This window comes from Neoarius graeffei, chromosome 1, assembly GCF_027579695.1.
Source record: "Neoarius graeffei isolate fNeoGra1 chromosome 1, fNeoGra1.pri, whole genome shotgun sequence".
In the NCBI taxonomy this organism is placed as follows: domain Eukaryota; kingdom Metazoa; phylum Chordata; class Actinopteri; order Siluriformes; family Ariidae; genus Neoarius; species Neoarius graeffei.
Genome location: NC_083569.1, coordinates 76,981,714 through 76,997,362, shown reverse-complemented (window position 1 = coordinate 76,997,362; position 15,649 = coordinate 76,981,714). Strand labels below are relative to the sequence as shown.

At 41.0% G+C, this 15,649-nt stretch overlaps 1 protein-coding gene across 6 annotated transcripts in view; it reads right to left on the bottom strand.

The window, feature by feature from the left end:
- The window catches only part of clcn5b (chloride channel, voltage-sensitive 5b), a 59,933-nt gene that overhangs the window by 22,779 nt on the left and 21,505 nt on the right, over nucleotides 1–15,649 (bottom strand). For all 6 annotated transcript variants that reach the window (XM_060929302.1, XM_060929555.1, XM_060929466.1 and 3 more), the window contains exons 3-4: nucleotides 7,327–7,475; nucleotides 7,115–7,214 (exon numbers count right to left, since the gene is read on the bottom strand). In XM_060929302.1, coding sequence (XP_060785285.1) covers nucleotides 7,115–7,214; nucleotides 7,327–7,475 — 249 coding nt within the window. The remainder of the gene's footprint in view (nucleotides 1–7,114; nucleotides 7,215–7,326; nucleotides 7,476–15,649) is intronic.

The window sequence follows — 15,649 nt, the reverse complement described above, 5'->3', positions numbered from 1 at the left end:
GCCTGCGACCCTGTAGAATAGGATAAAGCGGCTAGAGATAATGAGATGAGAAAGTTCTGGCCTGCATCAAGCAAAGAAAACAACTAAGGAGATTGCTGAAATTACTAGAATTGGGTGAAGAACTGTCCAATGCCTTACAGTGCTCACCACAATTATTGGCACCCCGTGTAAAGATTAGTAAAAAGGGTTAGGAAGAAGAAAAAAAAAAATCACCCTTTTGGTGAAATCGCTTCATCTCACATTGGGAAAAAAAGAGAAAAATCCAACCTTTAATTGAAATAGATTTATCCAGAGAAAAGCAAATCCCTCATGAAGAAATAATTGTTTTCAACAAAAACATGTGCCACGATTATTTGCACCCCTGGAAATGATCGTGAACGTAATATAACTGAAACATGTTTCCCATTTTAATTGTACATGTTTGAGTTGACAGGAGTGTGTAGAAACTTTCCATCTGTAATCCATGACTTCCTGATAAACTGGGATACAAATATGAGGTGACGCAGAGGCCAGAGTCTCTTAGTCATCCAACAACATGAGAAAGATAAGAGAACACACAAACCAAATCAGGGAGAAGTGTGTTGACCTTCATAAGTCAGGGAATAGCGATTTTAAAAATAAAATAAAATAAAGCTACTCACCATTTGTACTTGCCAAATGTCCATTTCAACTGTTAGAGCCATAATCTTTAAAAAAGACACACACCAACTGGAACTGTTACAAACTTGCCGAGAAGAGGATCCAAGTTTATTTTGCCCCCATGTACAGTGAGGAGGGTAAGAGAGGCAAAAATAAAAAATATCACCAAGGATCACTGTTGGTGAATTACAAGAAAAAGTAAAATCTTGGGGTTTCCAAGTCTCCAAAACCACCATCAGATGCCACCTCCAAGGCAACAGATTATTTCAAAGGTTTGTCAGAAAAACAAAAAGCCTTTTCTGTCAGTTAACCACAAAAGTAAGTACCTGAAGTTTGCGAAAAGCTACTACAGCTTTGACTGGAACCTTGTTCTGGGGTCTGATGGAACAAAAATGGAGCTTTTTGGCAAAAAGAACCTTCTCAACTGTAAAATATGGTGGAAGTGCTGTGATGTTTTGGGGATGTTTTTCCTCCAAAGGCCCTGGAAACCTTGTTAGGGTACATAAGATCAGGGACTCCATGAAATAACAGGACATTTTAAATCAAAATCTGTCTGCCTCTGCCACCAAACTAAAACTGGGTCATTATTGGATCTTCCAGCAGGACAATGATCTGAAGCATATATCCAAATCAACACAAAAATGGTTATCTGAGCACAGAATCAAGCTTCTGCCCTGGCCATCTCAGTCCCCTGACCTGAACCCCACTAAAAACCTGTGGGATGAGCTGAAGAGGCGAGAGCACAAGAGAGGGCCGAGGACCCTGGATGATGTGGAGAGATTGTGTAAAGAGGAACGGTCTCAGATGCCCTGCTCTGTATCTCCAACCTTATAAAATGTTATAGGAGAGACTCAGTGTTGTTTTACTGGCAAAGGAGGTTGTACAAAGTATTAAATGCAGGGGTGCGAATAATGGTGGCACATGTGTTTTTGTTGAAAATAATTATTTCTTGATAAGGGATTTGCTTTTCTCTGAATAAATTTATTTCAAATAAAGGTTGGATTTTTCTCATTTTCTCAGTGTGAGAATAAATCGTATAGGGCACGGTATTGAAACCTGGAAGGAAAGTGGTCATCCATCAACTTCACAGAAGAAATGTGTTCAGAAAAAAAAAAAAAAACTTGACTGACTGTGATCGGAGATGACAAACAGTCGGTGAAGAAAAATTGTTTAAAAAAAAAAACAGCAGAACTCTCAGCCATGTTTAATAAAAGTAAGTTTTGGTGAAATTAAGAGTGTTTCCACATGCACAATACAACAAGAACTCACAGGATTTGGACTAAACACCTGTGTGGCCATGAGAAGCAGTGTGATGATCTGGGGTTGATTCAGTTGGTCAGGTCAAGGCTCAGCAACATTATGGGGCAATAAAATAAAGTCAGCTGACGACCTGAATGGACTGAATGACCAGGTTTACATCAATGGTGTTCTTCTTCCCTGATGTCACGGGCATAAACTTAGGGCTCAGATTGTGAAAAAGTGGTTCAGGGAGCATGAGGAATCATTTTCACACATGAATTAAGAGTGTTTCCACATGCACAATACAACAAGAACTCACAGGATTTGGACTAACCACTACACCACTGACGGGCGGCACGGTGGTGTAGTGGTTAGCACGGTCGCCTCACAGCAAGAAGGTTCCGGGTTCGAGCCCAGAGGCCGGCGAGGGCCTTTCTGTGCGGAGTTTGCATGTTCTCCCCATGTCTGCGTGGGTTTCCTCTGGGTGCTCCGGTTTCCCCCACAGTCCAAAGACATGCAGTTAGGTTGACGTGGGGCGGCCTTGGGCTGAGGTGCCCACTGCTCTGGGTGTGTGTGTGTGTGTGTGTGTGTGTGTGTGTGTGTTCACTGCTTCAGATGGGTTAAATGCAGAGGATGAATTTCACTGTGCTTGAAGTGTGCATGTGCGAATAACGGTTTCTTCTTCTTCTTTTCTTCAAAATTGGTCACCACAGAGTCCCGACCTTGACCTCACTGAAAGTATTTGGGATATCCTGGAGAAGACTTTAGAGTGGTTCAACTCTCCCATCATCAACACAAGATCTCAGTGAAAAAGTAATACAACTCTGGATGAAAATAAATGTTGTGACATTGCATAAGGTTGCTGAAACAATACCATGGCGAACTTGCACCATAATCAAAGCTAAACGTGGTCCAATGAAATATTAGTGTGAGAGACCTTTTTTTGGGCTGAGCAGTGTACATTATATTGTACTTTTTTTTAAAATAAATTCTACTAATGACCATCAAAATACTATATTAACTTATGTGGGGCACGTCACCACAAAATGAGTCCAGTTGGTCAAAAAAGTGTTTTATTGGATCTTCAGTTCAGTTCAAATCTCCAGTTCATTATCTTTAAAATAACAAGTCCCAATTTGTTAAACTTGGTGAAGCCAATCCAGACAAATTAGTGAAAATGTTTAAAGTATATTCATCTTAATGGAAAATCCAGTTTGGTGAAAGTCAGCTGGAAACTTTGTGATGTGTAAATTGAAATGAATGCATCAAACACATTTATTTGGCTGACAAAGTCATATTTATAGGTTGTTTTACAGTGTAATATTCTGGTGACTTTATAAAGGGGAACTGTAGGCAAATTTTTTTATTATCAAAATTCTACTTCTCATTTTATTAAATACAGGAATGCATCTTTGATAACTATTTTGTCACTGCTATAGCAAGTTCTGAGTGTTTTGAAATATGCTCTGTGATACATCAGTCCATATGTAAAAGCAACGGCTGGAAACGAGATTCGTTGAGACCTGTGTGAGACATCGTAGGACGGAAGTAAAACGTACAGCGGAAATCAAAGTGACCGACATCTGCCAATGTTGTCAAAAGACGCGCACGCCCTCTTTCAAATGCTGATGTAATCAAGCCGGAAGTTTTGTTTGTTTTGACAGCAATCAGGAAAGTTTGAAAAAAGTAGGCAGTAATCGTCATTTAAACTCGTTTTTGTGCAATATTTCGTTTGGAAAACAGTTTTCAAAATGGCGGCACTGACACCTGGCTGACACTTCACGTTTCAAAGTCTCACACAAGTCTGGTGAAGATCGCACGGATAAGTGACGCCTGCCGTGGACCAAACGAACTAAATTCAACACAGCTAAAAACCGAATAGGCCGATAAGTATCATATTTAATTGCAATTAGTTGCCAATACAAGTCATGATATAAGTTTTTTTTTTTTTTAAAGATTTTTTTGGGGGCTTTTTTCACCTTCACTGGATAGGACACTGTAGAGACAGGAAATGAGTGGGAGAGAGAGACGGGGAGGGATCGGGAAATGACCTCGGGTCAGAATCGAACCCGGGTCCCCGGATTTATGATATGGCACCTTATCCACCTCAGCCACGACGCTCCAAGAATTGATGAGTCACGATATAAGGTTATTAAAACCGAAAACATAATTAAAAAACATGTTAATTAAGAAATAAAGCAAGTTTAAAAATGACTTCAGTTCCCCTTTAAAGAATGTATTTACAGCAAAATTAGATAAACGATATGTAGGGCAGGGCGGCACGGTGGTGTAGTGGTTAGCGCTGTCGCCTCACAGCAAGAAGGTCCGGGTTCAAGCCCCGTGGCTGGCGAGGGCCTTTCTGTGCGGAGTTTGCATGTTGTCCGCGTGGGTTTCCTCCGGGTGCTCCGGTTTCCCCCACAGTCCAAAGACATGCAGGTTAGGTTAACTGGTGACTCTAAATTGACCGTAGGTGTGAATGTGAGTGTGAATGGTTGTCTGTGTCTATGTGTCAGCCCTGTGATGACCTGGCGACTTGTCCAGGGTGTACCCCGCCTTTCGCCCGTAGTCAGCTGGGATAGGCTCCAGCTTGCCTGCAACCCTGTAGAACAGGATAAAGCGGCTACAGATAATGAGATATGTAGGGCATGTTTTGACGCACTCTATTTACAAAAACACGACATCTCAGAATGACCTTTTGCTACGCTGGACTCATTTTGTGGTTACACGGACCACATCTAAAAATCACACAACTAGAGCGTGTACGTTAAACCTAATGCGTCACTAACAACATTTGAGCGATCATGTAAACTGCAATGACATAAACCAAAGAGCAGATATACAAAAAACCAGCATGACAAACCAGTCCAGTATCAATGCAAAACAACAAATATTCCTGAAGTCCTATTAAAATTTGAATAAATTCATTACAAAGTTTATTTTAACCAGTTCTAGTCTTCGTGTTGTAATGGGTCATGTGGATGATATACCTACTTTGTTTTTCCGCGTGGTAGCCGAACATGGTGTTGAATTTGGTTGGGGTTTTTTTGGTATAGCGATTGCTATCTGGGCCAGTCGTGTAGTTATGATGTAATGAATAGAAATTCATTAATCTGATGCCAAGTATTGTTATCATTGCCGATACTGGTCTTAAACTGTGGGTCAGTATGAGATCAGATTTCACTTTCAGACCTCGTCCAGTGATTTTAAGCTGAGAATAGCTGTAATGTTAACTGATATGATACAGATCTTGCATGTAGCGTAAACACACAACACAAATTAATTTTATAGCATGGTGCCATGAAGAGTGTGATGTTTTGAATAATTTGACCACAGGAATTTGGAGTGAGTTAGTAAGAGGATGTCAGCACTGGATCGTTATCTGTTATTGGCGATTATACTTTATTCTATCCACATTCACTGGATATGAGCAATCGCACACTCTGATTGGCTACTCTACTACTAGGATATCAGTTCATATACCATGAGTAGAGAAAAACAAAATGGCGGCGCGTGTTGCTGAACATTTTGTTTGAGGATGAAATAAAAATTCTACTTGAAAATAAAATCCCCAAAAAATACACAAAAAAAAAGCAACAAAATATGGAATGAAAGTATTTGATGGCAAGAACATCTTTTTATCCTTCAAGAATTATTACAGCATTTTCCACAAATTGCGACTCTCATTTCGTCAGTTTGTTTACATTCTTCATCTCACACAGCCATACCATGAAAAACCAGACTTATTTATAATTCACCAAGTTGCTCTTCATGAGAACAATTAGAACAATTTGATCTTCCAAATAAAACAATCAGATTCAATTCAGATTCAGATACTTGAGTACTGTTCTTAAGTACACTTTTTGAGTATCTGTACTTTATTTAAGTTTTTTTTTTTGGAAACTTATGATTTCACTATATTTGAAAGACAAATATCGTACTTTTCACTCCACTACATTCCTATCAAGGTCCTCATTACTATGAAGCAGCTTTGAAAGTGGATGTTTTTTTATTTTCTAAAACGTGATTGGTTTTTTTGCAGGTGACACTGAGACAATATCAGTAACCACTAGGGTCACGTCACATCCATAGACTGTATAAAATCAAGTTCAGTGATTTCTCAGAAGCGTTATTTGAACTTGATCAGTTGATGGCAGAATGGAAGGATGCGTGCATTCTCCAAAAGAACCGCAACCATGGCTATACCTAGAACCCATGTTTCAGTTTTCTGAAAGGAATAAAGATTCGTTTTGTTTTGAACGTTTGCTTTGTTTGCCAAAAACGAACCACATCATGGCCTACAAAAACTCACCGTCCAACCTGCGGAAGCATACTGAGGTCTATAAACATTTTGTTCCAAGAGAAAGCTTGCAACGAAGCTGTCTTTGCTTTTAGAGCTAGTGATAACGCTGCAATAGCTATGCAGTCTGGTTAGTCAAATGACTTTCTATGGATTTGCCCACCAAGTTGCCATCGCCTTGTCCACAGCTCAAGTTTACACATAGCTAGTTAACTTGGACACTGTTAGTTAGCGTGTAAAAACGGAGTTACATTAACATGAATAATGTTAACTTATCTGAAGTTCTTTCAGAAATATGTTTTAGCACAATCTTGCCAAATAAAAAGAATGTAGAAATCTTTCTTTTCTAGTAGCGTTAGCTACCCAATATGATTTCGAGTTCGAAAAGTGTTTGCTAGCATGTCAGGTGGAGCTTCACTGACTAGCTAGCTTAACGTTAAACCACCATGATTCCACAGCATGCGTTCATTTTGTGAATCCACAAAATCAAGTCGGTTGCTTCAGAGGCATGAGCGTTGTGGCAATAATACGGTACAACAATGCGTTGACAGAACATGTACTTTTAATACTTAAGTATTTTTAAAAAGCAAATACTTCAGTACTTTAACTTAAGTAAAAATTTGACTGAAGAACTTTCACTTATATCGGAGTAACATTTAACCAGCGGGATCTGTATTTTGACTTAAGTAATGAAGTTGAGTAATTTGTCCACCTCTGATAACTTGTTAAGGAGAAAAATCACAAAACCAGGGAGGAACGGTGCGAGTAGTGATTTTTGTGAACTGTGGACGGACGGACGCCGCATGATGGTAATAGCTCACCGGCCTGTGGCCGTGTGAGATAATAACAACCACCAACTAACCACAGGAAAGTGGTGATGTAATAGAGGGAAAAAGTAAGACACACATCAGTATGTAGGTGTTGTGAGGCGTCACTAACCAGACATGAGGCCGATGAGGAGCATGAGGAGCCAGCCAGAGAAAGCATCACTCACACTCAAGAGAAGGTCCAGTACAGACTGGTTCTTCTTCTTGCTGATCTGAAAGAGAGAGAGAGAGAGAGAGAGAGAGAGAGAGAGAGAGACTCAGTGTTTGTTAATGGCCACTTAAACAGTGAGTAACTCTGGCCCAGGTTTTGTCCTGCAGTCTCACCTCTCTGTGCCGGTCTCGGTCCTTGGATTTCTCCCTCACCCAGTCAATGGTGTTGAAATCATCATACGTTCCCACCCCGTGCAACCCGTCATCTAACAGATCCAGCAGCTTAGCGGTGCCGTTCTGACCTCGGCTTCCTGTGCTGTAGCCTGAATTGGACCAAAAAACCAAAATGTTCTGGTTACACAATGTCATATGAATGAAAACGTGACAACACTGTAAACACTCTTCTCTACTAAAGAAGAAGAAGTGGTCAATTTCCAACAGACCATAGAAAGGAACTGTGCATGAACACACTGTGAAACATCTCACCAGCAGTGTTAGAGAGTCCAAAATAATTTTATACCAACAGGAACAGTGTGGGGAAGGGGAAATTCCAACATTCACCAAATCCAAATTTAGACGGCTAACAATGGCAGAGCGAGGAGAAATGATAAAGCAACAAGAAGGCCAGAGATGAAAATGATGTGAAATTTCTTCTTAACTGGACAAAAGTGGAGATAAAAATCAACATAACTGACTGGAAATGAAGATCTATTGAACACACTTGTCTAAAGCCATGGGTTAAAAACTGACCAGGCTGCCACGGTTACAATCTTGTCACCATGTTAATGCACTAAATCAAATAAAGCACATGTGACCTTGCACAATTAAACAAAAAGGTACACTCATGCGAGCTTATTGACTCAGATGTGTCAAAAAGCTTTCGTCAAACAAGTAGAGCAGGCTCTGTAAAGCACTGGATGAGTGACTAAGGGGATGAAAGCAATGCGTTAAATAACACTGGCTTAAAATATACATCATCATGATCATCAACTGCCCCTCATTGTTTATATAAACCTGCAGTATACATTCATTCAGACGGCTTTTTTGAGCGCGTTTAATGCGATAAATGAAAAACTTCATATTGAATACATTAAGTTGCAAAAACATTGTTTTGTTTCTGTAATAAAACGCTTGATGTGGCGCTTTTATTTAAAAAAAAAGTCATACAACAGATAAAGGATGGAGAAACCTACATGCCTCCATTAGGGTGCATCAGTTGCCCCCTAAAAATGAAAAGTTCCTCCGATCACGATGCATTTTTGTTTTTATGTTCCTTTTGGTAAGAAAATGCACTGGGTGAAATATTTTGACAAAATTCAAAAGTTTAATGGTGGCACCAGGAGCTCAAAGTTTTGGAGAAAGCTGCTATTTTATGACTTTTATGACAAAATTTCAATCACTTTTCATGAAGCATTATGGCACCTTATAGAGTATACCAAATATCTTAGATACACATTTTTAGTACATATTCTAAATATATTATCAAGCACAGTTTGAGTTTTAGCTGTTCATTGAATCATTGTTCAACTACTTTTAAAGGTCCCATGGCATGAAATTTTCACTTTCTGAGGTTTTTTAAAGTTAAAATGAGTTCCTCTGACCTTCTTAAGTCACCCCAGTGGCTAGAAATTTCATAATGTGTAAACCAAACTATGCCCAACATTTGAGAATGGCACGTCAAAACGGCGCGTTGATAAGCTCTTCCCTTTACTACGTCAGCAAGGGAGATGATCCCCACGCCCCCCCTCTGGATTCCCACCCACTGTATGGATTGCCTGCCCAGTTGTAGTGAGGAGACCATAGAGGACACAATGACATGGCATCACCTAAGAGAGCAAAACATGGAAATTGCGCTGTACATGGATGTGACAACACAGAAAAAAGAGTCTGTTTTTACTGCCGACGGGAGAGCCCCTGAAGACGCAGTGGCTTAATTTTATTTACTCCAATAATACGCCGTCGAGTCTACCTAAGACGGTGTATGTTTGTCGGAAGCATTTTCCTGAGGAATGTTTCCACAACTTGGGACAGTACAGGGCAGGTTTTGCACATCAACTGTCACTGAAGCCTGGGTCCGTACCAAGCATCCCTGCCTCATCAGCAACAAACACCGAACAAGTAAGTGTATAACTGGTCGTTTTGCCGTGTTTTAAAATCGGTGCCACGTTAGCCTTGCAATGGCTACATTAGCTGTGCAGCTAACCGCTTCCTGCAGTTAGCCAGGTACTCTGCGCTACAAAACCAAAAAGCATGCAGCATGCTCTGTTATAATAGCCAATCAAAACAGTTTTTACAAAGACACCCACATTCTTTTTTTTAAGTCACTTGTTCATTTTATTTGTTTGTTTGTTCAGTAAAAACCCAAACATTTGTTGAATTTATTTTATTTCCTCGCGTCGCACCTTAATGACGTCAGCGCGCGGTATTTTTCCCTTCGCGGTTTGTTCCTTCTCTCTCGCCATGGTAAGACACCCACATCCGCTTGTTCTGACCCACTGGAGGTAGCGTCACAGTGCTGTTAGCCAATCAGAGGTAACACGTTTACATGTCATGAATATTAATGATAAGACCCGCCCCCACCCTCTACCCTTCCCCGCCTCCTGCTTCTCATTAGCAAAACGACGCACTGGGAAAAGCGCTGAAATGGGGCTTTCTCCCAGGAGGCTATATCTACGTGCCAAGGGTTCATTTCGAGAAAGGCTGCGGATATAACATCCGGAAACCTCCACGAGCCCGTTTAAAGCATCAACAAACCACCATGCCATGGGTCCTTTAAACAATACAAATGTATTATGAATCACATTAATGCTTCTCAATCCCTTGCAAAGGTTCTTAAAGCCTCGGTCACAACCGGCCGTACGTGCTCCTACGGCCGGGCTACGTGCAAAAAACACAAGAAACGCATGAAGGGCGCGCGTGTGACGTGCTGATTTTCGAGCCGTAGACTAGCCACAGACCGGCCGCAGAGGTTCTTTGTCATGTCAAACAAACTCTACGGGCGCTTACGTTTTTTTCAGGTTGCAAGACAAACTTACAGCCAACGTGCATCTTTCTCCACGAAAAAAAAAACCGCAGCGATTTGGGAAACGCCAAAAATCACACGGCCAAAAAATCATACGTCCGATTGTGACCTAGGCTTAACATGATCTCTGGATCACAAGAAAATCAATAAATGGAGTCCAACATTGTGATTCAAACCTTACACGAAAACATAAAATAAGCGTTTTTTGGCAAAAAAAAATGAACCTCATGGTGCCACCATTAGACTTTTGAATATGGTCAAAAAATTGTACAGGATGTCTTTATTGGTGAAAAGGAACACCTAAACAAAAATGCATCAGATTTTATGAAAGTGAGGGCAACTGATGCACCCTAGCCTACATCAGGGGCGATTTCTCAGAGACAACAAGGGAAGCCGAGCTTCCCCTAAAATTCTCTCCCCAAACTGCGGCATCTACGACGTTGAATTCTCATTAAAACAATAACTTGCATAACATAATATATGCCCAAGATTGTATTTACGTTCATAACTATCCTGCAACTTATTTGAGTGATGTCTGACGAACTTGCAGTTCACTACGAGAATCACCTTTGCTGCCAGGCTGTAACCAGCGTTGCCAGATACTGCTGACATTTTCCAGCCAAAATATATGTTCAAAACCCGCCAAAATGCACTTAAAACCGCCCAATCTGGCAACACTGGCTGTAACCTTTCTTATTTCAATGGGCTCTATGGACTGGCAGCCAGGTATCCGTTGCAGTCTATGACAGGGCTCTGAACAGCCAATTTCGGCTAGTTGTTATTGGTTAAAATCAACAAAATCGTCACTTCCAGGGAAGCCGGGCTTCTCTGGGACTAAACGAGACAGTGGGAGGGACAAGAAGCCGGGCTGATGAAGGATTATTGGAGGTAGTGTTTGAAAGACATGAGGAGGGCGGGCTCTGTACTTCGGCGTCGGCAAGGAACACGGAAGCATGATCAGTGAGTCCCCAGCGGATGTCGAGAAAGTGTAGTCGTGTGCCAAAGTGCTGTCCGAATTTCTTTTCATATAAACGTTTCTTCTCATCGATGTCTCTGTACATTACTCTGTAAATAAATGTAAATATTACTCGTTGTGCTCCGTTAACTTTCATCCATTCTATCAGTTTGATCATTCGTGAATTCACTTGTTTATTTCATTTGTAGTTCAATCTGGTTGTAGGCTAACTTGAGCCTTATTGGGATCTGCAGTGCTAGCTGCTAACAGAAATTGGTGAAGTCTCTGGAAAGCACAACCAGCTAGTATGACAGGGTCACAGACCATTTTCTGGAAAAGGAGTGGAGGGCAGAATGTGTGTATAAATAGTGTTCATGTTCATGAATCTGAAGTGTGTATATTGTTCAGTAATGTTAAGAGAATGGTGGGCTCTGTGTTACAGGTTATACCTGGGTATGATATTCAAGGTTCTGTGTGTTGCATAGCCTACCTGGTTATGAATTTCCAGACTGTGTTGCAGAAGATGTTCAAGGATGTGTTGCACAGCTGGGTGTTGTGTTAAAGACTCTGTGTTGCATATCAGGGTATGATGTTCAAGGCTCTTCATTGAATAGCCAGTGATTTTTGGATGTTTGATATTTTTGATTAAGGATATGAGGCACTAGCCTGGCAAGCCAGACTATAACATGAAATGTACAAGCAAAAATACTTTCTGCCACTAGGTAGGGTTGTCTAGTTCACTATGCTAATGGGGCACACCTTTCTATGCTTTGATATCCGGCCTACAGGTTTTACGATGAATGCGTAAAATGGGCTTCCCCTGTTTTAAAAACCAGCAGCCGCCACTGGCCTACATGTTTCCTCTTATTAAGGCAGCCATATTTACAAGACTATGCAAATGGTAAACACTCCCTCAACTTCCTCTTGAAAACCCGTTTTAGCAACAGATGTAATTTGCATACTGGTAACGGATTGTCTCGAATATTTTATGATGCAACAACAAACATTGGCCTTTTTTCAGTACTATATCAGATTTACGATGTGTTCCTTAGAAGAATACAGCACTAACAATTTTCTCACTCTGACTAACCCACACAGACAAATTAATTCCACTTTTCTTAATTAAACAACACTTTGTTTAATACATATGATACATTTACACCCACCGGCTACTTTTTTAGGAATACCCATCCATACACCTGCTGTTCTCTAATCAGCCGATCCCTTGACAGCAGCACGATGCATAAAATCGTGCAGATACAAATTTTCAGTTAATGTTCACTTCAAACATCAGAACGGGAAAAATTGTGATCTCAAAGTGTGACTTTCTTTCACTGTGGTGGCATGGGTGTTGGTTTGAGCTAGATGGACTGGTTAGTGTTTCAGAAACTGCTGATCTCCTGGGGTTTTCACACACAACAGTCTCGAGAGGTTACACAGAATGGTGTGAAGAACAAAAAAAAAAAAACACAGAGAGAGTGACAGTTCTGTGGGTGGAAACGAACGCCTTGTTGATAAGAGAGGTCAGAGGAAAATGGCCAGATTGGTTCGAGCTGCCAGGAAGGATATAGGAACTCCTAGAAACTCTTTACAACTGTGGTGAGCAGAAAAGCATCTCAGCACGCAACAGCACATTGAGACCACATTGGGTTCCACTCCTGCAGCCAAGAACAGGAATCCAGAAGTGGACAGTAACGAAGTACATTTACTTGAGTACTGTACTTAAGTACACTTTTTGAGTGAGTATCTGTACTTTACTTGAGTATTTTTTTTTTTTACTTATGACTAACTTCTTCATTTGAAAGACAAATATCGTACTTTTCACTCCACTACATTTCTGTCAAGGTCCTTGTTACTCGTTACTATGAAACAGCTTTGAAAGTGGATGTTTTTTCTTTTCTTTTCTAAAACGTGATTGTTATTTTCGCAGGTGACACTGAGACAGCCGATCAGTAATCACTGGAGTCACGTCACCTCCATAGACTGGATAAAATCAAGATCAATGATTTCTCCGCAGCGTTATTTAACACGATCAGTTTATGGCTGAATGGAAGGAGGCGGTTCTTCTGGAAAGCGCACGCACTCGTGGCCATACTTAGAACCCATGTTTCAGTTTTCAGAAAGGATTACAGATTAATTTCGTTTTAAATGTTTGCTTTGTTTGCCTAAAACGAACCACATCACGGCCTACAAAAACTCTCCGTCCAACCTGCGGAAGCATATTGAGGTATATACACAGTTTATTCCAAGAGAAAGCTTGCAACGAAGCTGTCTGTGCTTTTAGAGCTAGCGATAACGCTGCAATAGCTATGCAGTCTGGTTAGTCAAATGACTTTCTATGGATTTGCCCACCAAGTTGCCATCGCCTTGTCCACGGCTAACGTTTACACATAGCTAGTTAACTTGGACACTATTAGTTAGCATGTAAAAACGGAGTTACGCTAACATGAATAACGTTAACTTATCTGAAGTCCTTTCAGAAATGTTTTAGCATAATCTTGCCAAATAAACAGAATGTAGAAATCTTTCTTTTCTAGTAGCGTTAGCTACCCAATATGATTTCGAGTTTGAAAAGAGTTTGCTCGCATGTCAGGTGGAGCTTCACTGACTAGCCAGCTTAACGTTAAACCACCATGATGACACAGCATGCGTTCATTTTGTGAATTCACATTTCTGTCTTTGGTAACAGCATTCGGTATTGTAATCATTGTGGCAATAATACAATGATGCGTTGACAGAAAATGTACTTTTAATACTTAAGTATTTTTAAAAGCAAGTACTTCAGGACTGTAACTTAAGTAGAAATTTGACTGGACAACTTTCACTTGTATCGGAGTAACATTTGACCAGTGGGATCTGTACTTTGACTGAAGTAATAAAGTTGTGTACTTTGTCCACCTCTGCAGGAATCTTAGAAACAAAAGCAAGTTCCTATTAAAGTTGCTGATGAGTGAATATAGTAATTGATTGTGATCCTTGTGCACTGTAGCGTCTTGTGGAGCTGAACACTTTTCAGGCAATATCTATAAAACTGGAACTGAAAAAGTGTTGATAGTAAACGATGTACTTTTAACAGGAAGAGGTTAAAGTCCTATTTCACGCATCAGTCAGTCAGTTTGGCACAATGTCTTTTCTCTCTGCAATTAGACATGACTGTAATTCTAGAAGTTCCAGCTCTGCACAGACGCCCTCGGAGGAATGTGAAACCTAATACCAGAGCTTCTAAAAACAGTTTCCTTGAAATGACTGTGCATTTATTAATAAAGGATTCTGCTTTAATTCTTGCTTCTGTAATCAATTATAAAAACCACTTGGTAGTGACGCTAATCAAGAGAAACGGCTTCAATTTGCTCTCAAAAGATTGGACTCTGGAGCAACGGAAAAAGGTCATGTGGTCAAGCACAGTGAAATTCATCCTCTGCATTTAACCCATCTGAAGCAGTGAACACATGCGCGCACACACCCAAAGCAGTGGGCAGACATACTACAGCGCCCGGGGAGCAGTCAGGGGTTCGGTACCTTGCTCAAGGGCACTTCAGCCCAAGGCCGATCCACCCTCTCATTATCTCTAGCCGCTTTATCCTTCTACAGGGTCGCAGGCAAGCTGGAGCCTATCCCAGCTGACTATGGGCGAAAGGCGGGGTACACCCTGGACAAGTCGCCAGGTCATCACAGGGCTGACACATAGACACAGACAACCATTCACACTCACATTCACACCTACGGTCAATTTAGAGTCACCAGTTAACCTAACCTGCATGTCTTTGGACTGTGGGGGAAACCGGAGCACCCGGAGGAAACCCATGCAGACACGGGGAGAACATGCAAACTCCACACAGAAAGGCCCCCCCATCGGCCACTGGGCTGGAACCCAGAACCTTCTTGCTGTGAGGTCACAGTGCTAACCACTATACCACTGTGGGAGCATCAATGTCAGCTGACATCCTTGAGGTCAGCTGACGACCTGAAATGTACCAAATGACCAGATTCTCATCAATGGAGTTTTTCTTCCCTGATGTCACAGGCATAAAATTAGGGCTCAAACTGTGAAAGAGTGGTTCAGGGAGCATGCGGAATCATTTTCACCCATGAATTGTTCACCAAAGTCTTGACCTTAACCCCACTGAAAATCTTTGAGATGTGCTTTATGGAGTGGTCCGATTCTCCGGTCATAAATACTCGTAAGATCTTGGTGAAAAATGACTAACTCTGGACAGATGTGAGGACATTGTATAAAAGTTGTCAAAAACAATGCCACATCGAATGCACACAGTGATCAAAAGGTAAAGACGGTCGAATTAAATATTAGCGTGTGCTACAATTTAGGCAGCGTATTAAACGCCATCATACACTTCACCGAGTATCCTCAGGTGTCAGTGACGATCACGCTAAACCTGCGTTCACAAAAGCAAGCAGTAGGGCTGCACCAGAAAATCATTCAGATCACAATCTGGATTCATTTCTCATTCAAGGACAGCATTTGCATTCAGGCAACCATTTCCTAAAACGCAGCAGCATTG